This window comes from Podarcis liolepis (assembly GCF_965112155.1).
Source record: "Podarcis liolepis genome assembly, chromosome: 7".
NCBI lineage: Eukaryota > Metazoa > Chordata > Lepidosauria > Squamata > Lacertidae > Podarcis > Podarcis liolepis.
In genome coordinates, this window is record NC_139561.1 from 90,982,649 (window position 1) to 91,008,659 (window position 26,011).

The following is a 26,011-nucleotide window of genomic DNA, read 5'->3' on the forward strand; positions in this document are numbered from 1 at the left end:
GTTTCCGAGCACAATTCAAAGTGTTGGTGCTGACCTTGAAAGCCCTAAACGGCCTCAAAGGCCCAGTATACCTGAAGGAGCGTCTCCACCCCCATCGTTCTGCCTGGACACTGAGGTCCAGCACCGAGGGCCTTCTGGCGGTTCCCTCCCTGCGAGAAGTGAGGTTACAGGGAACCAAGCAGAGGGCCTTCTCAGTAGTGGCTCCCGCCCTGTGGAACGCCCTCCCATCAGATGTCAAGGAAATAAGCAGCTATCTTATCTTTAAAAAACATCTGAAGGTAGCCCTGTTTAGGGAAATTTATAATATGTAATACTGTATTTTTTTTAACACTTGATTGGGAGCCGCCCAGAGTGGCTAGGGAAACTCAGTCAGATGGGCGGGGTATAAATAATAAATTATTATATAATTATATGATTCTACGATCTACCGTATTCCCTTTTTTCGCAAGAATTTTGGCCCTGACATGTGGGTGGAACAAACAGAAAACGTGAACACAAAATACTGGACAGCCTAGGTAAAGGTAAAGGGACCCCTGACCATTAGGTCCAGTCATGGACGACTCTGGGGTTGCGGCGCTCATCTCGCTTTACTGGCCGAGGCAGCCGGCGTACAGCTTCCGGGTCATGTGGCCAGCATGACTAAGCCGCTTCTGGCGAACCAGAGCAGCACATGGAAACGCCGTTTACCTTCCCGCCAGAGTGGTACCTATTTATCTACTTGCACTTCGTCGTGCTTTCGAACTGCTAGGTTGGCAGGAGCAGGGACCAAGCAACGGGCGCTCACCCTGTCGCGGGGATTCGAACCGCCGACCTTCTGATCAGCAAGTCCCAGGCTCTGTGGTTTAACCCACAGCGCCACCCGCATCCCACTGGACAGCCTACCAGGATCCTATTTAGGATTTCTGTTTAAATGGATCTGGATTACTGGAGTAGGGTATGGCAAAGGCCTGGGTTCGAATTCCCACTCGTTTGCATGATGCGCACTGGGTGTCCCCTTGGGCCAGTCGCTGCCTCCCTCATCCTCACCTCCCTCGCAGGGTTGTTGTGTGAGGACGAAACGGGAAGGGAGGGAGCTGTGTGCACCACTTTTGAGCTGGAAGGTGGGACGACAATGTAATAAACCAATAAATAGTTCCGCTAAGGATCTGGGGGAACCAGATTTCTCTCCAATGTGTTTTTTTAGCTGCCAGGGGGGGCTTGGCACTTTACAGCGCTGTAGCATATGAGATCCAAGCAGATCCACACAGCAACACTCCTCAGCCACCAGGCTGCAAAATTCCTAGCAGGTGTCACCCATTTTTCCCGGAAAGCTGTCTACAGCACCCCCAAGGGAAGGGAGGCCCATGGGGCAGGATCAATCCTGGCGCCCACTCACAAAGACACGCCGGCCCTCCAGTGCGGGCCCAGCCCTCCTTGTTTCCTCACCCTCTTGCCGCGGGGCCATTACGCCACCTGCCTCCTGGTCAGGCTCAGCGGGCTACAAAGGGTTCGGCCGAAAATGCCGCAGGAATGTCAAGACAAGCCCAGGACGTCCCGGGGAAGAGCCCCGCTTTGCTCGCGGCTATGAAATGCCGGGCCAGTTGCCAAGTGAGGAAAATTAAAATTAAAAAGGGCAGGCGTTTGCTCCCATAGAGCAACACACGCCAGCAGGCGATGCAATACTGAATGTGTGTGTGTTTTTAAAAAATATTTCTGAGTCACTTTTCCCGGCAGAGCCTGAGCAAAGTGGCTCACGCACACACTTTTGTATTTTTAAATTGTTCGCGCTGTGGGTTAAACCACAGAGCCTAGGATTTGCCGATCAGAAAGTCGGTGGTTCGAATCCCCGCAACGGGGTGAGCTCCCGTTGCTCAGTCCCTGCTCCTGCCAAACTAGCAATTCAAACGCACGTCAAAGTGCAAGCAGATAAATAGGTACCACTCTGGCGGGAAGGTAAACGGCGTTTCCGTGCGCTGCTCTGGTTCATCAGAAGCGGCTTAGTCATGCTGGCCACATGACCCGGAAGCTGTACGCCGGCTCCCTCGGCCAAGAAAGCGAGATGAGCGCCGCAACCCCAGAGTCGTCCGCGACTTTGTATGTTATTTTATATTTTTGGGTTTTATAAGGCTAACATTCTACTGCCCTTTCAATGTGTTTCTGGGGGGTATTGTTTTGTTGCTTTATATATTTTTTATCCTGCAAACCTCCCTGAGATCTTGTGAAAAAGGGTTGTATATAAATCTAATAATAATAACCCTACTCTCTTTTAACTCGTGCAGTTCCAACCATACGTGGTAGCAGGCAAGGAGGCTGAAACTGCGCACGTTGCATCTGAGCAAGGCAGGGAGTTCAAACGCTCTTTTTGCGCCAGGTCTGCTTCAGGTTTGCTGGGGCAGAAAGAGGGTTGAAGCTCTCTGCCTCGCTTGGGGAGGCAAGGCGTGCTCAGTGCACCAGCTCTGGGATGCTTTTGTGAGATCCTGTGGGGCCATCCGAGTTTGTGTGAGATTTGCTGCAAGCATCCCTAGCGTGCAGAGACGATCTTGCCCAGAAAGCAAGGCAGAGAGCTCTTTTCGTGCCTGACTGGGGTTTCCTGGCTTGTCGATATTCTTCTTAAATTGAGGTGCCCAGAACTGGACACAGTATTCCAGGTGTGGCCTGACCAAGGGAGAATAGAGTGGGACTATGCCAGGACTATGGACTTCTGTTGATGCAGCCTAGAATAGCGTTAGCTTTTCTTGCTGCTGCATCACACTGTTGACTCAATAATAATAATAATAATAATAATAATAATAATAATTTATTATTTATACCCCACCCATCTGGCTGGGTTCCACTCTGGGCGGCTTCCAACAAAATATTAAAATACAGTAATGCATCAAACATTAGAAGCTTCCCTAAACAGGGCTGCCTTCAGATGTCTTCTAAAAGTCTGGTAAGTTGTTTATCTCTTTGACATCTGGTGGGAGGGCATTCCACAGGGCGGGCGCCACCACTGAGAAGGCCCTCTGCCTGGTTCCCTGTAACTTGCCTTCTCGCAGGGAGGGAACCGCCAGAAGGCCCTCGGCGCTGGACCTCAGTGTCCGGGCTGGACGATGGGGGTGGAGACGCTCCTTCAGATGTTTAGCTTGTGGTCCACTAAGACCCCTAGATCCTTTTCACACGTATTGCTGTGGGGTCAGGTGTCCCCATCCTAAATTTGTGCGTCGGGTTCTTCCTGCCTTAGCAGAACCTGACATTTGTCCCTGTTGACAAAAGAACTGCCCATACTGAGCTAATTGGAGCAGAAAAGCCGTGTCTTCTGTTCCTCTCTCCCTCTCTGGCATTCCTGTTTGCTTGAGTGGAGATCTAGTGTTTGTGTCTTGATTTGGGCAACCAGGACAGATTAAGGAATCTGCTTGTCTACTGCCTGTCAAATCTTAGGTTGCAAAAGTCCCGGGGGGGGGGGGAGTACGACACTCTCCTCTGCTACTTTGCAAAGTAACATATGTATTGGAGAGTGTTTATTACGATTATTATTATTACTATCCGGTCTTTTTCTCCCTTTGAAGTTAGTTGGGCATTTCAAAGCGGAGATGAGCAACGCAAAGTCTTTGGCCTGCAGCCTCTTTTGACATTCCTGGGGCGGGCTCAGCAAAGCCCGCCGTAGCCCCAAAGGCAGATTGCATAATCGCCCCGCGGAAAGGCCCGGTTTGCAACCGCTCACGTAACACGTTTGGGAGCCAGAGACGCTTTTCAAAGGCTCAGGACGATACCCAACACCCTCACACTTCGGTCAGAGAAAACAGCCAAACCCTGCTCTCTTCGTCTCATTCCGAAATGTTCCAAAGCATAGCAGCCAAACCAGGGACACCAAAAATGCAGGGGACAAAAGGCAGACCCAGCTGTTTTCGGCCTTATTTGTTTATCCTCAGCATACAGTGGTGCCCCGCAAGACGAATGCCTCGCAAGACGGAAAACTCGCTAGACGAAAGAGTTTTCCGTTTTGGAGGTGCTTCGCTAAACGAATTTCCTATGGGCTTGCTTCGCAAGACGACAATGTCTTGCGAGTTCCTGCTGGGTTTTTTTCCTCCCCCCCCTTTTCTAAGCCGCTAAGCCACTTATCAGCTGATCCGATCAGCAGATAAGCCGCTAAAAGCCGCTAATAGCGCTAATAGCGCTAATCCGCTAATCCGTCAATGGGCTTGCTTTGCAAGACGAAAAAACCGCTAGACGAAGAGAATCACAGAACGGATTCTTTTCGTCTTGCGAGGCACCACTGTAATTTACCGTATTTTCCGCTCTATAGGACGCACCTTGTTTTAGAGGGGGAGAACAAGAGAGAGAAAAAAATCTCCCCCTCTCTGCTCAGCGCTCCCCGAGCTTGTGGGGCTGGGGGTGGGGGGAAGAGCTGCTTTCCCCCACCGCCAGCCTCAAAGATCCCTGAAGCCTTCAGAGCGCAGCGCAGTTCCCGCTGACTCTCCCGGCTTCAGCAAAAGGAACCTGAAACCTCCGGAACGCAGCGGGAACTCGCGTTGCGCTCCGAAGGCTTCAGGCAGCTATCCCTGAAGCCTGGAGATCGAGAGGGGTCAGTGCGCACTGCCCTCTCTCACTCTCCAGGCTTCAGCGAAAGCAACGCGAAGCCTCCGGAGAGCAGAGGGAGCGCTCCCTCTGCGCTTCAGAGGCTTCGTGTTGCTATCGCTGAAGCCAAGGAGCCTGCATTCGCTCCATAGGACACGCACACATTTCCCCTTAATTTTTGGAGGGGGGAAAGTGCGTCCTATAAAGCGAAAAATACGGTACCAAACTTTGAATGAATGAATGAATGAATTTATTAATACGGTCACAGACCCTTGGTCCCTTCTAGAATCACATTCATGCCATACATTTAAAGCACTCTGGTAGCACTTTAAACGGTCACGGCTTCTCCCCACCCCAAATCCTGGGAGTTGTAGTTCGTTGAGGGAGGTGCATATTCCCGCCACGCTGCTTTTCCCAGAGCTCCTAGGGAAGTGGGATTGACCGTTTACAACTCTGGAAATTGTTGCTCTATGATGCCACTTGGCTTCCTTCAAAGAATCCTGGGAATTATAGTTTCTTAAGGGTGCTGAGGGTTGTTAGGAAACACCCCCCATTCCTCTGGCAGAGCTGCAATTCCCTGCTCACAGGACAACAGGTGAATAATCTGTTCTAGGGTAATTTCTTCCCCAAGGCAACCTGGAAATCTGCTGGTGAGCTCCCCTGACTCACACTTGAAGCTGAGGTCCAAGAGATCCTGCGCACTGGTGATGTCTTCGCTCGCCATAATGCCAGCTGGCAATCGGGGTCCCGATCCTGTCGGCCACCAGCACCCCAAGCGTCGCAGGGACCTAGGAAGATGGAGCAACTCCATGGTTGGTGTGTGTGTGGACACGGGCCACCTGCTAGAAGATCATCCCAGCTTTCCCACCACCCCCCGGCCCACCCCAGCCCACCCCCTGTCCCACCGACACTCTCCACCCCTCTCTTCCCAGGGATGTTTTGCAGCAAACTGAGAATCCAGCCTTGCCAGTCAACCGCTTACACTGTATTTTTTGCTCCACAAGACGCACCTGACCATAAGACGCACCTAGTTTTTAGAGGAGGAAAACAAGAAAAAAAATCTGAATGAAACAGTGGATGTATGATTTTTGCGGTTCATGCTGTGGCCACAAACATGTGATTTGATCGTGTGTTTTGAGAATCCATGTGGATAACCACATTTTTGCGCCATTGCAGCCCCACAAAACAGGGGATGCGTGATTTTTTTGGTGCAGGCTGTAGCCATGGACATGCTATGTGATCTGATAGTGAATTTGGGGTGACCCAATGCAAAGATCCTGAGGATCCCCACGGGAGTAAGAACACCGAACACGGGGCGACAGCCTCTTTTAAAACTTCTCTCTTCCCCACAGAATACACTTCAAGCAGCTGCATTGATACATCATCACTACATCACTAAAAAGTAAAGGTACCCCTGACCGTTAGGTCTAGTTGTGGACGACTCTGGGGTTGCGACGCTCATCTCACGCTATAGGCCGAGGGAGCCGGCGTTTGTCCGCAGACAGCTTCCAGGCCATGTGGCCACCAGGACTAAGCCGCTTCTGGCGAACCAGAGCAGCGCATGGAAATGCCGTTTACCTTCCCGCCGGACCAGTACCTATTTATCTACTTGCACTTTGATATGCTTTCAAACTGCTAGGTTGGCAGGAGCAGGGACCGAGCAAGGGGAGCTCACCCCGTCGCAGGGATTCGAACTGTCGACCTTCTGATCAGCAAGCCATAGGCTGTGGTTTAGACCACAGCGCCACCCACGTCCCTTCACTACGTCACTAGCATGTCACAAATGGGGAGGGGTACACAAGGGTTACACAAGTTCAACAGTAGGTCACTTGATCAGACCCCTTTCCCAACACCATCACCAAAAGAACAATAAAACTCTTGACATCTCCTTGCCCTCAGACCTGGTCTGGAGATGGGCTTTCAGAACACCTGAGTTGCTCAACTGCCTCTGCGTATGTCTAGTGTTGCCCCCCTGGTCACTCCCTGGGTGGGGGGCCGTATATGTGCTCTCACGCTTGGGGAATTATGGTGGGATGCCCTGCGTGACTTCTTGCTTTTTGGTTCATGGAGGGAGGTGGAGCCCAAATTCACCTTTCTTTATAATAATAAATATTAAAATTTTATTTATACCTCGCCCTTCCCGGTTTAAAAACCGTGCTCAGGGCGGCTAACAGCAAATATAAAACACTGATTAAAATGCGGCTTAAAAAGAGCATAAAACAGCATAAAAGACAAAATAAAATGCAGCATCAATATCAATAAAATTCAAAAACTAAGGGGTCATTTTTGGGAGGTCCTACTAGGGCCAGCAAGGAGACCAAAGAAGAATTTAAATGTGGGGTTCCAGACAGGGTTTCTTAATAGAAAAGGAAAGGGAAAAGGGAATACAGTGGACGCTCGGGTTGCGAACGTGATCTGTATGGGACGCACGTTCACAACCTGCAGCGTTCGCAACCCGTGTCTGCGCACGCGCAGGTTGCAATTGTGCGATTCTGCACATGCGCAAAGCACGATTTAGCACTCCTGTGCATGCGCAACCGCCGGAACCCGGAAGTAACCCGGCGGTCCGTAACCCAAAAAAAAGGCAACCTGAAGCGTCTGTAACCCGAGGTATGACTGTAGAACAATGTTTTTCAACCTTTTTGGGGCAAAGGCACACTTGTTTCATGAAAAAAATCACGAGGCACACCACCACTGTGTGCGGAGAGGGAGATGTCAGAGCCCCGCTGCTCTCTATGGGGAATCGGATGAGAGCGGACCGCCTGTCCGCTCTCATCCGATCCCATCCGATCTGATCCCCACCCAGGAGGGATGGAAAATAGGGTGGACACAGTCCGGCGCCTGCCTAGTGGCCGATAATTTGCCTTAAAAAAAAAAAAAATCTTTCGAATTTTTCAATTTTTCCCACGGCACACCAGGCAACATCTCGCGGCACACTAGTGTGCCGCGGAACAGTGGTTGAAAAACACTGCTGTAGAGGATCAGGCTAATTCATATTGAATGCCAGGCGGAATAGCTCTGTCTTACAGGCCTTGTGGAAGGAGATCAAGTCCTGCAGGGCCCTAGTCTCGTGGGTCAGAGGTGGGTTAAAATGGCGCTGGAATGAGAAGAGTTGGTTAAAGTATGGATTTTCTACGAATTCATAAAGCTAGGTATCTTCCCTGAGCCGTCAAGTCGAAAGGTTACATTCAGGCATAACATTTGTAAAAACTTTAAATATTTGGTCCGTCCCGGAGGCAGCGATGCTTCTGAATTCAAGTTGCTGGAAACTGGAAGAGTGAGTTTCCCCTAAAGGTTGGCGTCTGTGAGAACAGGAGTCTGGACCAGATGCAGTGGCGTAGCGTGGGGGGTGCAGGGGGGGCCGGCCGCACCGGGCGCAACATCTGGGGGTTAGGTTTAGGGGTGCAAATCCACGGGTTAGGGGGCGCAAATCCACGGGTTAGGGGGCGCAAATTACTTGCCTTGCCCCGGGTGCTGACAACCAACGCTACGCCACTGACCAGATGGGCCCCTGGCCTGATCCAGGACCCAGGTTCTTCTTATGGTCGTATGCTCCTATCTGAGTAATTGGGGAGAGTCGACCACTTCCCACGACTTCCCATTCCTTGAGCTAAGAATTGTGAAGCAAAATCCTCCGTTATCATCACCATGGCTTCTCCCACACTGCCGGTTGACAACTCTTTCCTTTCGCTCCTGCCTCAATGTAAGATCCTCAGGGCAGGGAACAAGTTTCTATAAAACTCTGGGCTGTCCGTAAACCAACAGCAGGGGACAATGTGAAAGCAAACATGCAAAGGAGTCTCACCACTCAATATCCTTAAGTTAATCCTTAAGCAAATGGCACATCTTTTTCTCAACTCCACGCACACTTTTCATGCGCTGGCTGCGTTTAAAGCCATCAAGGAAACATCAGAAGTAGAACAGAAGAAATAACATTGCCAGTTGCCAGAAGAAAAACTAGGGGGGATTAATGGAATTAATTTTAAAAAAAATGAATTAAAACAATATGCTCTTCTAAAAACAATTAAAAGCAAAAGCTTCCATTTTTTAAAAATATTGGGTGATAGCCACCAAAGTCATACTCAGAGTAAGTAAAAGTAAAGGGACCCCTGACTGTTAGGTCCAGTCGTGGCCGACTCTGGGGTTGCGGCGCTCATCTCGCTTTACTGGCCGAGGCAGCCGGCGTACAGCTTCCGGGTCATGTGGCCAGCAGGACTAAGCCGCTTCTTGCGAACCAGAGCAGCGCACGGAAACGCCGTTTACCTTCCCGCCGGAGCGGTACCTATTTATCTACTTGCACTTTGAGGTGCTTTCGAACTGCTAGGTTGGCAGGAGCAGGGACCGAGCAACGGGAGCTCACCCCGTGGCAGGGATTCGAACCGCCAACCTTCTGATTGGCAAGTCCTAGGCTCTGTGGTTTAACCCACAGCACCACCCGCTGTGGGTGAAACCACAGAGTAGACCCACTCCGCTCATCTGGCTGGGTTTCCCCAGCCACTCTGGGCGGCTTCCAACAGAATATTAAAATACAATAACCTAATGCAGAATATTAACTTATCTGTTGTCTCATTTGGGTCTTCAGAGAGGGCATGATATACCGTATTTTTTGCTCTATAAGACTCAGTTTTTCCCTCCTAAAAAGTAAGGGGAAATGTGTGTGCGTCTTATGGAGCGAATGCAGGCTGCGCAGCTATCCCAGAAGCCAGAACAGCAAGAGGGATTGCTGCTTTCACTGCGCAGTGATCCCTCTTGCTGTTTTGGCTTCTGAGATTCAGAATATTTTTTTTATTGTTTTCCTCCTCCCAAAACTAGGTGCGTCTTGTGGTCTGGTGCGTCTTATAGAGCGAAAAATACGGTAATTTAAATTGGCTGAGGTATGCAGAAGGTACCTTTATTAACATTTGAACATTTTATCCTTTTTATTGTTATATTTAAGGTTACAATGTTGTCTTTTTGAACACTGTTTAAGCTCCACAACTCTAAACACACCTGCAAGGCAGCAAGTCCCATTGAACACAGCAGGGGCTGCTCAGAGGCACTTTTGCAGAGATATTACAGCACGCAAACATGCAAACATTTATTCGGTGCGTGATCAGATGAGTCAAGTTTAAAGCTAACCACCTAATTGCACCAGTCGTGGCACTGGGCTGGGACCAGGGAGAGAGCTGGGTTCGAATCCCCACGTCCCTGCCACTTCGAGCTCTTTGAAGGGGAGGAAAAAGTGGGATGTAAAAGCAATACATAAATAAATTAGCCAGCAGCTGTTGTTTACAAAAACACGTGGAGGAAATATATTTAGACCAATTTACATGCCTGATCTAATTTGCCCTCACGGAAGAAACTTTTAAATGTGTTTGCGGCGAGGCAGGGTTACTGTTTTGTTCCTGTTCTTGTTTTTATTGTGTACTTTGTGGTTTTTGTTCCGTATTTCGTGCAGCGAAGTGCCCGGAGGGCTTTGGATGAAGGCCGGTACAACGTCAATTTAATAGATGTGATAGGAATTTTATGGTCTTAAATACATGGTAATGTTCATAAGTGTACCAACCAAGCACATACATAGATCAGCGCAGGAAGGCCAACCTGGAACCATTTTGATTCCTAAACTGACCAAATCTTTTCTCTGCAAGGTCAACATAGAAAAGCCTCCCCATTGCCTTTTCCTTCACAAATCCTGTCTTAAGGGTACAGTGGTGCCTCGCAAGACGAAAAGAATCCGTTCTGTGATTCTCTTCGTCTAGCGGTTTTTTCGTCTTGCGAAGCAAGCCCATTGACGGATTAGCGGATTAGCGGCTTTTAGCGGTTTATCGGCTTATCGGATCAACTGATAAGCGGCTTAGCGGCTTAGAAAAAGGGGGGGAGGGGGGAAAACCCGCAGGAACTCGCAAGACATTTTCGTCTTGTGAAGCAAGCCCATAGCAGATTCGTTTTGCGAAGCACCTCCAAAACGGAAAACTCTTTCGTCTAGCGAGTTTTCCGTCTTGCGAGGCATTCGTCTTGCGGGGCACCACTGTATGTCTGTGTTTTGAATAGGGTGTGAGCCTGTGACCTGGCCCAGGAACTAAGTATTTATCATTACAAAAGACTGGCCAGGCTACCCAGGAAATCCAATCAAGTAACTTGCCAGACAGGAGATAAACAACAACAGGAGAAAAAAGCAATATTAAAATTTCTGTTTTAGACCGCCTTTTCTGTGATGTAGGTGTGATGTATCTGAGGGGTGGTCTTAAGTTACACCCCTTCTGTGATGTATGCATGATGTTTCTGGGGGTGGTCTTGATCTACAGGGTGGCAATTTCAAAAGTCTTTATAACGGCTTGCACACCATTTTTCTGGGTCCCTCCTCTCTCCTGCAAGTGAGGGGAGCACCCAGTTGCAACAGATCAATAAAGGCCAAGCCTACAGGCTGCTGTTTTGCTCCAAGTAATCCTGGTTGGTGTCTTTGTTTTTTGTCCAAGGGAGCCCTCGGATTTTTCCGTTAACATAGATAAATAAGTAAAGGACAAAATTGGGGATCTGGGAGACGGGGTGCAGCCAGATTTCTCCCAAGAGGCCATCCTTAATCAGGAGGGAATCTGGCAGCCCAATTCTGCCTGCAAAGCATTGTTCTCTACAAAAGAGAGCCCTTTGTCTAGGAGGAGAGATTCCCCGGGCAGAGTGCCAAATCCATTTTGTAATGCCCAGGGAACCAGTTCAGGCAAGGACGGAGCCAGCCCTAAACCTCTCTCGCAGTTCCTCCACCCCCAGCACCACCAACAATAAAAGGGACACCCCATTTCCCAAGGCAGATCGCATCCTGCACACCTGCCAAACCAGTCTGGAAATGACAAACCGCCGATTTTAGAGGCCTCGTAGGGTCCCAAACATGAGGGCGTCGGTTGCACAATAAGAACATGACGTAAGAACATAATAAGTGTTGCTGGGTGCCGGTCAGGCCAGTGGGGGCCCATTAGTCCGGCATCCCAATCTCATAAAAAACTAAGAATAGTCTGCTGGAAAGAGATGGAAAAACACAAGGTCCCTACCAGAGGAGAATGGCAGGTGGACTATGCTGAAATGACTACGTTTTTAATGTGTGACATTTTGATGTACAGTGGTGCCTCGCAAGACGAAAAGAATCCGTTCTGTGATTCTCTTCAGCTAGCGGTTTTTTTTGTCTTGCGAAGCAAGCCCATTGACGGATTAGCGGATTAGCGCTATTAGCGGCTTTTAGCGGCTTATCTGCTGATCGGATCAGCTGATAAGCGGCTTAGTGCTATTAGCTGCTTTTAGCGGCTTATCTGCTGATCGGATCAGCTGATAAGCGGCTTAGCGGCTTAGAAAAAGGGGGGAAGGGAAAAAAACCCGCAGGAACTCGCAAGACATTGTCGTCTTGTGAAGCAAGCCCATAGGAGATTCGTATTGCGAAGCACCTCCAAAACGGAAAACTCTTTCGTCTAGCGAGTTTTCCGTCTTGCGAGGCATTCGTCTTGCGGGGCACCACTGTATTTTTAATCTTTGTTGGAAGCCGCCCAGAGTGGCTGGGGAAACCCAGCCAGATGGGCGGGGTACAAATAATAAATTATTATTATTGTTGTTGTTATTAAAATGACCGGAAGAATCAGAAATCTGGAAGACCAAAATTCCAATAAGGAATGGGGGAAATTTGTAACTTACGGTATCTTAAAGACCATTGCAAACAGTTAAAATCATTAGTAGGATTGGAATATCACTTGTAGTTTTTAAGGGTGAATTCTGGATATCATAGAGATGTAAAAGATTTGGACTGTCATAAAAGATGCCGAAGGAAATGATTAATAACAGGACCCACAAAGGAGAGGATGGAAGATTCCTTGGAATCTTGTTTTTATGATTTATGTTTGATATAACTTTGTAAAATTTTAATTTGAAAAACCAAATAAATGTTATCGTATTTTAAAGGTAAACTAGAGTTCTCCAGGTAGTCTACTGGATCAGGCCAATGGCCCATCTAGGCCAGCATCCTGCTCTCACAGTGGCCAACCAGATGCCCCAATGTCAGCAGGATTCAAACACAAGACCAACTCTCTCCTCCTGTGGTTTCCAACGGGTATTCAGAAGCATGGTTGCCTCTGGCTAGGAGCCCTCAGTAACCCTCTCCTCTGCGAAACTATCCACTACTCTTTTAAATCCATCCGAGTTGGAGGCCATCGCTGCCTCCTGTGGCACGGAGTTCCGTAGTTTAACGACGCATGAAAAGCTCTTTCTTCCTTTGATCCTGCCCTGAATATTCCACCCTTCAATGAGAAGGAGGCTGTATTCTGCACATGCTCAGAGGGCGTTCCTCCCTGGTGGCGCCTTTGCCTCCCTCACGGAAAAACAAACAGGTTGTAGATCTGACCCCTGAGCTCACCTTAAGCCCTGAGGACTGAGCTGGAGGCACAACCCTGACCTTTCCTAGGAGCTCATTTTCTCCTCTGTAATCGGCAGCTAAAAGAGAGGGGGAAATGAATTATTCCTTTAATTATACTTTTCGTAAGGGATCGCAAGGCAAAACAGCATGCAATCTAGGCCAGGCTGCCCCTTCTCTCCCCCAATTTTTGTTGCAGTTTAAAAGAAGGAAATTGGGGTTCCTTTCCTCCACCCGGGATGCAGAGAAGCCAAGCCATTAAAGGTAAAGGGACCCCTGACCATTAGGTCCAGTCATGGCCGACTCTGGGGTTGCGACGCTCATCTCGCTTTATTGGCCGAGGGAGCCGGCGTACAGCTTCCGGGTCATGTAGCCAGCATGACTAAGTCGCTTCTGGCGAACCAGAGCAGCGCATGGAAATGCTGTTTACCTTTCCGCCAGAGTGGTACCTATTTATCTACTTGCACTTTGAGGTGCTTTCGAACTGTTAGGTTGGCAGGAGCTGGGAATGAGCAACGGGAGCTCACCCCGTCGCGGGGATTCGAACCGCCGACCTTCTGATCGGCAAGCCCTAGGCTCTGTGGTTTAACCCACAGCGCCACCCACGTCCCTCAAGCCAAGCCATTAGCCACTCCCAAAGGCCTTCATGTCCTGTTTACAGACATTTTTGTAAAGTTGGTCTGCCAAAGCCACTTCCGGCTTGCCCAGGAGGTGGGGTTGCGGGCTTCACGCCCACCCCACGTGAGTGGGGGCTGGTTGCAGCCCCCGCGAGAGCAGGGAAATTCCGGCCGGGTCTGCCCCCCCAGCCAGCCAATCAGCTGGCTGGGGGGCGTGGCCTGCCCTATTTAGGGCCGGCGTGGAGGGGGCTCGCCCTCTTTTTGCCGGCTCGCCCTCACGTTTTCCCTCCCTCCCTCCCTTTAAGTAGGCTTTAGGTAGGGCTTTGACTTTGCTATGGACTTTGGTCTGTCGCCGCAAGGGGCATGGTAGGAATTTTTCCCAATTGGCAATTTCTAGCCTTTTGGTTTTTCGCCTACCTCGTAGCAATTCGTCACAACTTCTCGGCATTGGCGGTAGGCATTGGTAAAAAGGGGTTAAGAGGATGTGGGGGGGAGGAACGCCGTCACCTCCCCCCAGTGAGCGAAGGGTGGTCCGTTAAAGGACTCTGGGGGGCGTGGCCCTGTCCGAAGCCTATGGAGGTGTGGGCCAAAGGCACGTCCCAGAGCGGTGACCCGGGGGAGCTCCTAGTCAATGTGCCTCGGCAGGAGACTCCCCCGATATAGTGTTAACCCTTCCCTGTGTCTCCAGCAAATGGGCTGGAGCCGGATAGTCGTGAGGACCAATGCCTAAGCCAATGCCTCTCATTCCTGAATTCAATAAAGTTGTGGCCTAATTTGCCCAATTAACCTTAAATTATGGTGTCTCGTGTCTTTATTTATCCTGGTGGGGGGCGGGAACTCGCCGCGCAACAGGCCTGCTGCCTGAAGCCAGCTGTCCGTACAGCATATCCTTTGGGATCCTGCCTGCTTGGGCTGTAGCATAACCAGGAAATTCTCCATTGACGCTGAGCTGGATAAGCATATTGGCAAGGCAGCCCCGGCAATGGCTCGCCTCTCCGAAAAGGTGTGGGAGAACGTGATGCTAACATCTAAGGCCTGCCAGACTTGTGCGTTGTGCACGCTGCTTTACGGAAGTGAGTCGCAGGCGAGCTGCAACGGCCAGGAGCGATGCGTCAAGGCCTTGCGTCAGGATTTTGAGCATCGCACGGCAGGACAGAACTCCAAGCAAAAATGCGCTCTCCCAAGCCGACATTCTGAGCCTGTTTGCACTCCTGTCTCAGCCATGTCTACGCTGGCATGGTCATGCCAAAGCAGCCTCAGCAAATTTAGAGGAAGGCGTTACTCGTTCCACATCTTAGAGAGAGTAAAGGTGATGAAGGGCATTATAATAATAATATAATAGTAATTTATTATTTATATCCCACCCATCTATTGGGTTGTTGTTTTTATTTTTATTAGGTATTTTATGGTTTTATATCTTGATTTTATTCTGTGAACCACCCTGAGACTCCCAGGTATAGGGCGGTATATAAATCCGATAGTGTTGTTGTTTAGTTGTTTAGTCTGACTCCTCGTGACCCCCTGGACCAGAGCCACACCAGGCACTCCTGTCTTCCACTGCCTCCCGCAGTTTGGTCAAATTCAACAACAACAACAATAACAACCCTCTTCTGGAACCGGGAGCCACCGCTGGCTTGACCCACTAAGGAAGTTAGTAGCACAGAATGATTCAAAATAGCAAAATTAATTGCACGTTTATTCAACATCCCATTAAAACTATGTAGTTTAATGAATTCAACTGAACTGGAGAACTTGACACAACTTGCCAAATTCTGATAGTCATTTACACCTCTGCCGCCTCTTTGCACCAAGAAATAATAATAATAATAATAATAATAATAATAATAATAATAATAATAATAATTTATACCCCGCCCATCTGGCTGGGCTTCCCCAGCAATTCTGGGCAGCTTCCAACAAAATATTAAAATACAGTAATGCACCAAACATTAAAAGCTTCCCTAAACAGGGCTGCCTTCAGATGTCTTCTAAAAGTCTGGTAGTTGTTTATCTCTTTGACATCTGATGGGAGGGTTTTCCACAGGGCGGGTGCCACCACCAAGAAGGCCCTCTGCCTGGTTCCCTGTAGCTTGGCTTCTCGCAGGGAGGGAACCGCCAGAAGGCCCTCGGTGCTGGACCTCAGTGTCCGGGCAGAACGATGGGGGTTTCTTAACTGAAACATCTTCCACGAGGGAAACTAGGATCCTGGCTGCGATGCCTTCACTCCAGTTCAGTTGTGTGAGGCTGTTATTGTGACGGGAAAGTGACTTTCCTCCCAGCCAACATTCATCCTGCACTCGGCAGCCTTCCTAGGTCCTCTACTTCCGAGAAGATCTTCTGCACCGGCCCATGGTAGCGCTTGCAAAAGAGAACTTGGTGGATTCTGGTCCAAATCTCTTGATGGCCGAGGGTCTCCAGAAGAACACGATCACCAGCAGGATGATGGAGAAGAGGAACCTACAAAGTAGTCGTTGATCCAGAGCTCCTGCCAGACAGATAATGGCCCATATTATGAAGATAACGGATGGAATGATGGTGCGAATGACGGCAGTGTTAGAAACTCAGATATATAATCTAGGTGCCAAATGGCTCCTTAAACCAAGGTTGGAGTTGCCAGAACAGAACGCCTAGTTGCCTTTTTCAGGTGCGGCGGCTCTCAAGTCTTAGTTTTTCAAATGATGGAATGACTGTGATAGATTCTCAGTTAAACATCTGGCTAGTTCAGGTGACAACCTTGAGTCAGGTAAAGAGCTTTGAGAACTTAAAAGAAGAAAAGTCGCTTGAAACAGGGACTCCGACCTCTTTTTCATAATGGTGGCTGCTGCTGCGTTTTTGCGCTTGCAAAAGAGAACTTGGTGGATTCTGGTCCAAATCTCTTTGGTTGATGGCCGAGGGTCTCCAGAAGAACACGATCGCCAGCAGGATGATGGAGAAGAGGAACCTACAGAAGGTGTCGTTGATCCACAGCTCTCGCCAGACAGATAATGGCCCATATTATGAAGATAACGAATGGAATGAGGGCAGTGTTAGAAATTCAGATATATAAGCTAGGTGCCAAATGTCTAGTTGCCTTTTTTGGGCACAGTGGTTCTCAAGTCTTAATTTTTCAAATGATGGAATGACTGTGATTGATTCTCAGTTAAACATCTCGCTAGTTCAGGTGACAACCTTGAGTCAGGTAAAGAGCTTTGAGAACTTAAAGAAGAAAAGTTGCTTGATCCAGGGACTCTGACCTCTTTTTCAGAATGGTGGCTGCTCCTGCCTTGTGGTTCCCGAAATTCATTCCGATTGTGCAAATAGAATTCTACAAGTGGTCAAAAGCCAGGTGCAAAATGCGCCTGGCTAATTTTGAACATGGGCTGAGGGTGTTGGTGAAGTGTCAGTAGAGCGAGAGCTTGGCCAGAATCTGACACAGCTTCAGCAACTTCATGCTTTGTTGTTGTTCTTTAGTTGTTTAGTCATGTCCGACTCTTCGCGACCCCCTGGACCAGAGCACGCCAGGCCCTCCTGTCTTCCACTGCCTCCCACAGTTTGGTCAAACTCATGCTGGTAGCTTCCAGAACACTGTCCCACCATCTCGTCCTCTGTCGCCCCCTTCTCCTTGTGCCCTCCATCTTTCCCAACATCAGGGTCTTCTCCAGGGAGTCTTCTCTCCTCACGAGGTGGCCAAAGTCTTGGAGCCTCAGCTTCAGGATCTGTCCTTCCAGTGAGCACTCAGGGCTGATTTCCTTCAGAATGGAGAGGTTTGATCTTCTTGCAGTCCATGGGACTCTCAAGTGTCTCCTCCAGCACCAGAATTCAAAAGCATCCATTCTTCAGCGATCAGCCTTCTTGATGGTCCAGCTCTCACTTCCAGCTTTCATGCTTTGCACCAGGCTAATGAGGACTCACCAGACGATACACAAACCCACAAAAGCCAGGGAAATTACACAGAGGACCGCAGTGTGCATTTATTTGTTCACAATACCCTACATCTTTCAGTATTGTAAAGACAAACAGAAAATAGGAAAGAATCAAACCTATTAATCTCAGGTGTAGGTGCTTCACCTGAGATTAAGATTGGTTCTTTTCTTGTACATTTACAATTGTGTAAATACGGCTTCTGGTGACTGAGGAGGTGGGGAAGAACTAGACTGCATTTTTAGTTTTTTGATGGTACATCAAATAACATGTTTGTTTTACATGCAAATAAATTTTGTTTGATGGGGGCAGGGGGAAAGATGCAAGGCCCATCATCCCAGTTCATAAGGTAAAGGTAAATGGACCCCTGACCATTAGTTCCATTCGTGACTGACTCTGGGGTTGCAGCACTCATCTCGCTTTATTGGCCGAGGGAGCTGGCGTACAGCTTCCGGGTCACGTGGCCAGCATGACTAAGCCGCTTCTGGCGAACCAGAGCAGCGCACAGAAACACCATTTACCTTCCCACCTGAGCGGTACCTATTTATCTACTTGCACTTTGACGTGCTTTCGAACTGCTAGGTGGGCAGGAGCAGGGACCGAGCAACGGGAGCTCACCCCGTCGTGGGGATTCGAACCGCCAACCTTCTGATCGAAGGTCGGCAAGTCCTAGGCTCTGTGGTTTAACCCACAGCGCCACCCGCGTCCCTCATCCCTCATCCCGGTTCATGGCTACTGTCAAAAACTCCAGCTTCTCCTCCTTTGTCGGCACTTTGTTCTTGGGATCTCTGCCTGCCTTCTCTTTGACCCAGGGCGACAACTTCCCCCCAGGGACCTCACCCAGCTCTGCTCACCTGTTCGGTTCCTGTCTCCTTTCCCTTCTCCTCTTCCTTAGCCTCTGGCTGTTTGCAAGCTTCCCTCTTATTCACTCCTGACCGGGGCGAATTCACCACACCTTACTCTCAGAAAGGCTTCTGCTTTGGAGGCAGGTCACACCGAACCTGGGTCATGTACCAAATGTGCCACCTGTCTGCGCATCGCGATAGCTCAGGTAGTGGAGCGCCTTGGTTTCATCTGACCTCGCTGCGGCAATGGGAGCTGCAGAGGTACCCAGTGATGTTCAGGGGCCTATCTTGCGTGGCACAATTCTGTCCCACGAATCGGAGGGTGTGTGTCTCAAAACACCACAGAAATAAACAACTATCTGACGTTTAGAAGACATCTGAAGGCAGCCCTGTTTAGGGAAGTTTTTAACAACTGATGTTTTAATGTACCGCATTTTCCGGCGTATAAGACGACTGGGTGTATAAGACAACCCCCCAACTTTTCCAGTTAAAATACAGTGGTACCTCAGGTTAAGTACTTAATTCGTTCCGGAGGTCCGTACTTAACCTGAAACTGTTCTTAACCTGAAGCACCACTTTAGCTAATGGGGCCTCCTGCTGCTGCCGCGCCGCCGGAGCACGATTTCTGTTCTCATCCTGAAGCAAAGTTCTTAAACTGAAGCACTATTTCTGGGTTAGCAGAGTCTGTAACCTGAAGCGTATGTAACCTGAAGTGTATATAACCCAAGGTACCACTGTATAGAGTCTGTGATATACTCGTCGTATAAGACTACCCCTCTTCCAACGCACACCAAATAAAAATTAAAAAACCAGTCTCCAGTCCGGCTCGGAAATCCGCTCCACTTCCCAGTGGCCGAGGGCTTCTGGGGCCAATTTTCAAGCGTATTTCTGCTTCATCTAGAGAGCTTGATGTCCTCTGATTTAATTTGCTGTCGTTTTATCCCTTGGTGGGGAGTTGCTGCAGGAGCTGCTGTTGTAACCGGCGTATTAGACAACCCCCGACTTTTGAGAAGATTTTCCTGGGTTTAGAAGTAGTCTTATACGCCAGAAAATACAGTATTTTTAATCCTTTGTTGGAAGCCGCCCTGAGTGGCTGGGGAAACGCAGCCAGATGGACAGGGTATAAATAAGAAATTTATTATTATTATTATTTAAAACATTGTTTTGGGGAAGGCAAACCAGCTCGCTGTTTGGTTGCCCACAGCTACTACCTGCCAGCGGCCAGGCTCTGATGCGATTCTGCCAACTGGTGCTATTGCGCCCCCCCTGGCAAGTAGCAGCCCAAACTGGAACAGGAGTCATGTCCCCATGAAGCCCAACCTACTGGGCCCAATTCACAGTGCTGGTTTCGACTATAAAGCCTTAAACGGCTCAGGACCGCAATACCGCAAGGACCGCTTCTTTCCATATGAACCTCCCTGGACCCTGAGATCATCTTCTGAGGCCCTCCTTCGTGTGCCGCCTCCTTGAGACGTCCGGAGGGTGGCAACATGAGAACGGGGCCTTCTCTGCAGTGGCTCCCCATCTGTGGAATGCTCTCCTCAGGGAAATTTGACTGGCGCCTTCATTATACAGCTTCAGGCGCCAGGCAAAAACATTCTTTTTTAACCAGGCCTTTGGTTGATCTGATTGACAACCTATGCCCTTTTAAAATGTTTTTTTGGGGGGCGGCTATTGGGTTGTTGTTTTTATTTTTATTAGGTATTTTACGGTTTTATATCTTGATTTTATTCTGTGAACCACCCTGAGACTCCCAGGTATAGGGCAGTATATAAATTTGATAGTGTTGTTGTTGTTGTTTAGTCGTGTCCGCCTCTTTGTGACCCCCTGGGCCAGAGCACGCCAGGCACTCCTGTCTTCCACTGCCTCCCGCAGTTTGGTCAAATTCAACAACAACAACAACAACAACAACAACAACAACAACCCTCTTCTGGAACCAGGAGCCACCGCTGGCTCGACCCACTAAGGAAGTTAGTAGCACAGAATGATTCAAAATAGCAACAATTACTTGCACATTTATTCAACATCCCATTAAAACTATGTAGTTTAATGAATTCAACTGAACTTGACACAACTTGTCAAAGTCTGATACTCATTTACATCTCTGCCGTCTCTTTGCACCAGGAAATGCCACTGCCATCTCTCCCCAGGGGACAGTATTCCCCATAGCGGGAATTTAGAGCTTTAAAAAGGGGTGTGGAGTGTGTGTGTATCTCAATATCATCATGAGTTGGAAACAAATAAAGGTAAAGGGACCCCTGACCAGTAGGTCTAGTCGTGGCCGACTCTGGGGTTGCGTCGCGCGTCTTGCTTTATCGGCCGAGGGAGCCGGCGTACAGCTTCCAGGTCATGTATGTGGCCAGCATGACTGAGCCGCTTCTGGTGAACCAGAGCAGCACACAGAAACACCGTTTACCTTCCCGCCGGAGTGGTACCTATTTATCTACTTGCACTTTGACGTGCTTTCGAACTGCTAGGTTGGCAGGAGCTGGGACCGAGCAACGGGAGCTCACCCTGTCGCAGGAATTCGAACCGCCGACCTTCCGATCGGCAAGTCCAAGGCTCAATGGTTTAACCCACAGCACCACCTGCGTCCCTTGGAAACAAATAAAAAACCAATAAAAATGACTATTGGTGTAATGAGATTGGGCCTGAAATAGGCATCTAAATGGCCACGTTCTGCAGCAACCAAGGTTACTGAACCGTCTTCAAAAGCAGCCCCAGGCACAGTGCATTGTAGCAGTCTAACCTGGATGCAGCCACAGCCTGCAGAAATAGGGCAAGCACAGCTCAGAGCTGCACACTGGTCTTCTTTGTTACCTGTCATTAAAATGGCAGCTTTGAGGCTTGCCTCCTCCCATGGCAGCGCAGGGCTGCAGGGCGTGTGCTAATTGCCCGGGATAAATGAGCCCATAGGGATGTGCAGAGTGCCTTTCCCTTCTTTGCTGTGAAGTTTCCAAATATTCAGAATTTGGGAGAAGGTCTGCCTGATCGCTGAGTGCGGCTCCCAGACAGGGTCTGATCCCTGGGTCTCCTTTTTCCAAAATAAAGTCCCCAGGGAGGACCAATTAAGAGGTTTCATTTACAAATTAAGCAGGGTGCAATTTCTGCTAAATAAAGCAGGGGTTGGACCAGATGGCCCTTTGTGTCCCCACCCTACAATTCTACGATTCCATGGGAAATAAATGAATGCTGTAGGATTGCTGAAGTTAAGTAAGCCGGGATCTAATTGGGAGTAAGAAGGGGGAACCACTGGGAAGCCCCAATTCAGAGCAGGATAGTCAATAGATTTTACACACGTTCTCAAGACACAAAGTGCTTTTCTGGAGCCCAGCAGAAGGATGGCACACAACAGCTCCGTAGCCACTCCTCTGCAAGAGGCACGAGTGCGAAATTAGCCACTGCGTAGGGGCATTTGCCCCGGGTTCCCTGGCACACGGCATGCGCCGAAACTCCTTTCGGAAGGCGTCTGAGCGAAACAAACCGCCGCTACGCAAGACTCTTCCGCCCCACAGCTGCTCTTCCCGGCCCCATCCGGAGGGAAAAACCTGTTCTTATTTTTCTCAGCCCACACCCAGTTCCAGAGAGCCAGGCAAGTTAGCATATTAATCTGTGTTGCCAAACCCACATGGATTTGCCAAGGAGAGAGGGCAAGGCTTTGGCGTTTCACTTGGCAAAAAAAAACAAAAACAAAAACCCAACCAATTTGATGAAATGGAAGAAATAAATTGATCCCATGCGTGCGTCTGATCTATATTGGCCTAGGACCCTCGTACCTACGGGACCGCCTCTCCTGGTATGCCCCGCGGAGGACCTTAAGGTCCATAAATAGCAACACCCTAGAGGTCCCGGGCCCTAAGGAAGTCAGATTAGCCTCAACCAGAGCCAGGGCCTTCTCAGTGATGGCTCCGGCCTGGTGGAACGCTCTGTCTCATGAGACCAGGGCCCTGCAGGATCTGATTTCTTTCCGCAGGGGCTGTAAGACAGAGTTGTTCCGCCTGGCCTTTGGCTTGGAATCAACTTGACCCCCTTCCCCTCTTTCCTCTTGTGATGGAACTCCTATTTGGGGACTTCCCTGGCTTTTTTCTGGCCCACGTAGGACCAGTCTGGATAGTTGGCCTTGGTGAAGATTTGACGTTTTCATCCCCAAAAAGTTTCTGATTTGAGTTTCTATTGAAATGAGGCTGCATTTTAATGTTGTAGTTTAATCTTGTTTTTAAGTTGTATCGTAATCAATTGTTTTGTATCTGGTGCGGGGTGCCCAAAAACAAGATGCACTTTGCAAGAGGTGAGCTGCAAGCTCTAGCCCAAGCATAAGGAAGTAAGAAGAGCTTGGCTGCTGGATCAGACCAAAAGCCCATTTGGTTCAGTATCCTGTTCTCACAGGGGCCTCCCAGCTGCCCACTGTGGCCACAGCCCCAAAGTCTGCCCAAGAACCATCACCTTCTAGGAATGGCCAGCTGCCCAGTTTGTTTCTAGCTGAGAAGCGCCACGAGGGGACAGGAGGCAGCGCCTTCCAGCGATGGAACCTAAACTCTCGGCTGCTTCCCATCCGAAGGAGGTGGCAGAACTTGCTGTGACTTTTTTTTGCAAAGTATTTTGAGGATAGAATCGTTTGCGTCATCTATAATAATAATAATAATTTATTATTTATACGCCACCGATCTGGCTGGGTTTTCCCAGCAACTCTGGGCGGCTTTCAACAAAATATTAAAAAACAATAATGCATCAAACATTGAAAGCTTCCCTAAAGAGGGCTGCCTTCAGATGTCTTCTAAAAGTCTGGTAAGTTGTTGTTCTCTTTGACATCTGGTGGGAGGGAGTTCCACAGGGTGGGTGCCACCACTGAGAAGGCCCTCTGCCTGGTTCCCTGTAACTTGGCTTCTCGCAAGGGAACCGCCAGAAGGCCCTCGGCGCTGGACCTCAGTGTCCGGGCAGAACGATGGGGGTGGAGACGCTCCTTCTACTGGGATCTTGACTCTGCTGTGACAGCAGATTTATCTCCTGGGGTGTCCAGAGCACAGCTGAGTCCTGTTGTGCTGGATGAGTTTCAGTTGGCAAGCCTCGATAATGTGGACAAAGTCCTTGTTTCGGTCAGGGCGACTGCTTGTGCCCTGGACACTCGTGGCTGATAAAAACTAGCTGGAGACAGCTGGCTGGGCCAGGGAGGTGATGAATATTTTCCTGGTGGTCCCTGCCTGCTTGAAGGAGGCAGAGAGGGGTAATAATAATAATAATAATAATAATAATAATAATAATAATAATAATAATAATTTTTATTTATACCCCGCCCTCCCCAGCCAAGGCCGGGCTCAGGGCGGCTAACAAGCAATAATAAAAACAAGTTGAATGAATAAGACCGCTTCTCAAGAACTGACCCTCCAGATCTGGAAAATCTAAGTTACTACTAGCCAACAGCTCATCTCCCCTTCTTGGGCAAGGTTCTTAAGCGGGTGCTTGTGGACCAGATCCAGACACTCTCGGAGGAAACTGATTTTCTAGATCCATTTCGGTCGGGGTTTAGGCCCGGTTTTGGCACAGAAACTGCCCTCCGTCGGGAGAGAGGCAGGGAAAATGTGTCCCTGTTAATCCTCCTCAACTTCTCTCTCTCTTTTTTTTTAGATCATTTTTATTGATTTTAACATATAAATTATAAAATGCACCACAAAACTTATCACTTAGACAATCTTTTTAGACTTCCATCAGCACCTCTGATGATCCACCGTTTTAACCACTTCTTATGCATTTCTTAACTTTATATTGCCTTTACATCTCTTAACAAATCATCCTAATCCTCCCCAACTTCTCAGCAGCTTTTGATACCATCGACCACGGTGTCCTTCTGGAGTGGCTGTCCAAGTCTGGGGTGGTTGCACTACTCTGAGGTGGTCACGGTCCTACTGGGATGGTCATTCCCATTTGTGATTCTTGATGTCACAAAACAGAGAAACCAGCAGGAGAACACTTCAATCTCCCAGGACATTCTATACAAGATCTCAAAGTAGCTGTTTTACTACAAAGGAATTTCAGAAATAGACTGGAAAGAGAAGCTGCTGAATTGCAACTCATTACCAAACTTAAAACCATGGAGAGACCTGGTCTTAACAGAGACATTGGATTCTTATCTCATTATACATGACTAAGTCATTTTTCACCTTCTCACCCCCTGCCTTTTCCTATAGGACCTATTGCAGTCGTTAAGAGTCGTCAACAGGCTCATCTCAGCTATCTGCCAATCTCCCATTCCCACCACCCTTCTGAGTAATACCCCTCCCCACCTTCTCACTATATAGAAGGATCTGGCAACTTCTGTTTCAGTGTATCTGAAGAAGTGTGCATGCACACGAAAGCTCATACCAAGAACTAACTTAGTTGGTCTTTAAGGTGCTACTGGAAGGAATTTTTTTATTCCCAGAGAGTGATGCACAAGCCCCATGGAGTCTTCGACGTGGGGTTCCTCAGGGCTCAATTTTATCCCCCGGGCTGTTTAAATGAAGCTGCTGAGTGGGGTTATCTGCAGGTTTGGGGAATGTTGTCAGCAATATGCTGATGGCACTCAGCTCTATGTCTCCTTTACATCTGCAGGTGAGGCAGTGGAAGTGCTGGACTTGCCTGGGTAATGGACTGGATGAGAGCCAACAAACTGAAGCACAGTCCAGATAAGACGGAGGCACTGTTAGTGGGGGGTTCCCTAGACTGGATGGGTGGGAGACTGCCTTCTCTTGATGGGGTTACTCTTCCTCTGAAGGAGCAGGTTCGCAGCTTGGGGGTTCTCCTGGATCCTTCGCTGTCGTTCAAGGCTCAGGTGGCCCCAGTTCCTTCTATCATCTTTGGCCGGTGGCCCAGCTTCCTCCCCTATCTGGACAGGGATAGCCTAACTACTGTTGCCTACGCTCTGGTAACCTCAAGGTTAAAGGTAAAGGGACCCCTGACCATTAGGTCCAGTTGTGGCCGACTCTGGGGTTGCGGCGCTCATCTCGCTTTACTGGCCGAGGGAGGCAGCATACAGCTTCCGGGTCATGTGGCCAGCAGGACTAAGCCGCTTCTGGCGAACCAGAGCAGCTCACGGAAACGCCGTTTACCTTCCCACCGGAGTGGTACCTATTTATCTACTTGCACTTTGATGTGCTTTCAAACTGCTAGGTTGGCAGGAGCAGGGACCGAGCAACGGGAGCTCACCCCATCGCGGGGATTCGAACCACTGACCTTCTGATCGGCAAGCCCTAGGCTCTGTGGTTTAACCACAGCGCCACCCGCGTCCCTTAACCTCAAGGTTAGATTACTGAAATGTGTTATAAGTAGGGTTGCCCCTGAAGACGGTTTGGAAACTTCAGCTGGTGCAGAATTCAGTGGCCAGGTTGCTCAAGACCATGGGTAGGCAAACTAAGGCCTGGGGGCCGGATCCGGCCCAATCGCCTTCTAAATCCGGCCCACGGACGGTCCAGGAATCAGCGTGTTTTTACATGAGTAGAATGTGTGCTTTTATTTAAAACGCATCTCTGGGTTATTTGTGGGGCATAGGAATTCCTTCATTTATTTATTTTTTCAAAATATAGTCCAGCCCCCTGCACAAGGTCTGAGGAACTGTGGACCGGCCCCCTGCTGAAAATTTGCTGACCCCTGCTCAAGATGGTATGAGCATATTAAACCGATCCTGGTCTGACTGCAATGGCCACCAATTAGCTTCCGGGCCCCATTCAAAGGGCTGGTTTTGACCTATAAAGCCTTAAACGGCTCAGGACCACAAT

At 49.1% G+C, this 26,011-nt stretch overlaps 2 protein-coding genes across 7 annotated transcripts in view; both read right to left on the reverse strand.

The window, feature by feature from the left end:
• PPP1R13L (protein phosphatase 1 regulatory subunit 13 like) overlaps positions 1 to 26,011 on the reverse strand; it is a gene marked incomplete at its 5' end in the record, with an annotated part of 81,941 nt that overhangs the window by 49,562 nt on the left and 6,368 nt on the right. For 3 of the 6 annotated variants that reach the window (XR_014529003.1, XR_014529005.1, XM_083516144.1), the window contains one exon: positions 5,206 to 5,347. Coding sequence is in view for 3 of the 6 variants with exons in the window: in XM_083516144.1 (XP_083372270.1) it covers positions 5,206 to 5,347 (142 nt within the window). Of the gene's footprint in view, positions 1 to 5,205; positions 5,348 to 12,904; positions 12,982 to 26,011 lie in introns of those variants that run through there. The other 3 variants (XR_014529004.1, XM_083516146.1, XM_083516145.1) reach the window with 2 other exon arrangements.
• Positions 1 to 26,011, reverse strand: part of LOC310712919 (snake venom vascular endothelial growth factor toxin HF-like) — a 116,456-nt gene that overhangs the window by 27,551 nt on the left and 62,894 nt on the right. The gene's annotated exons all lie outside the window — the stretch shown is intronic.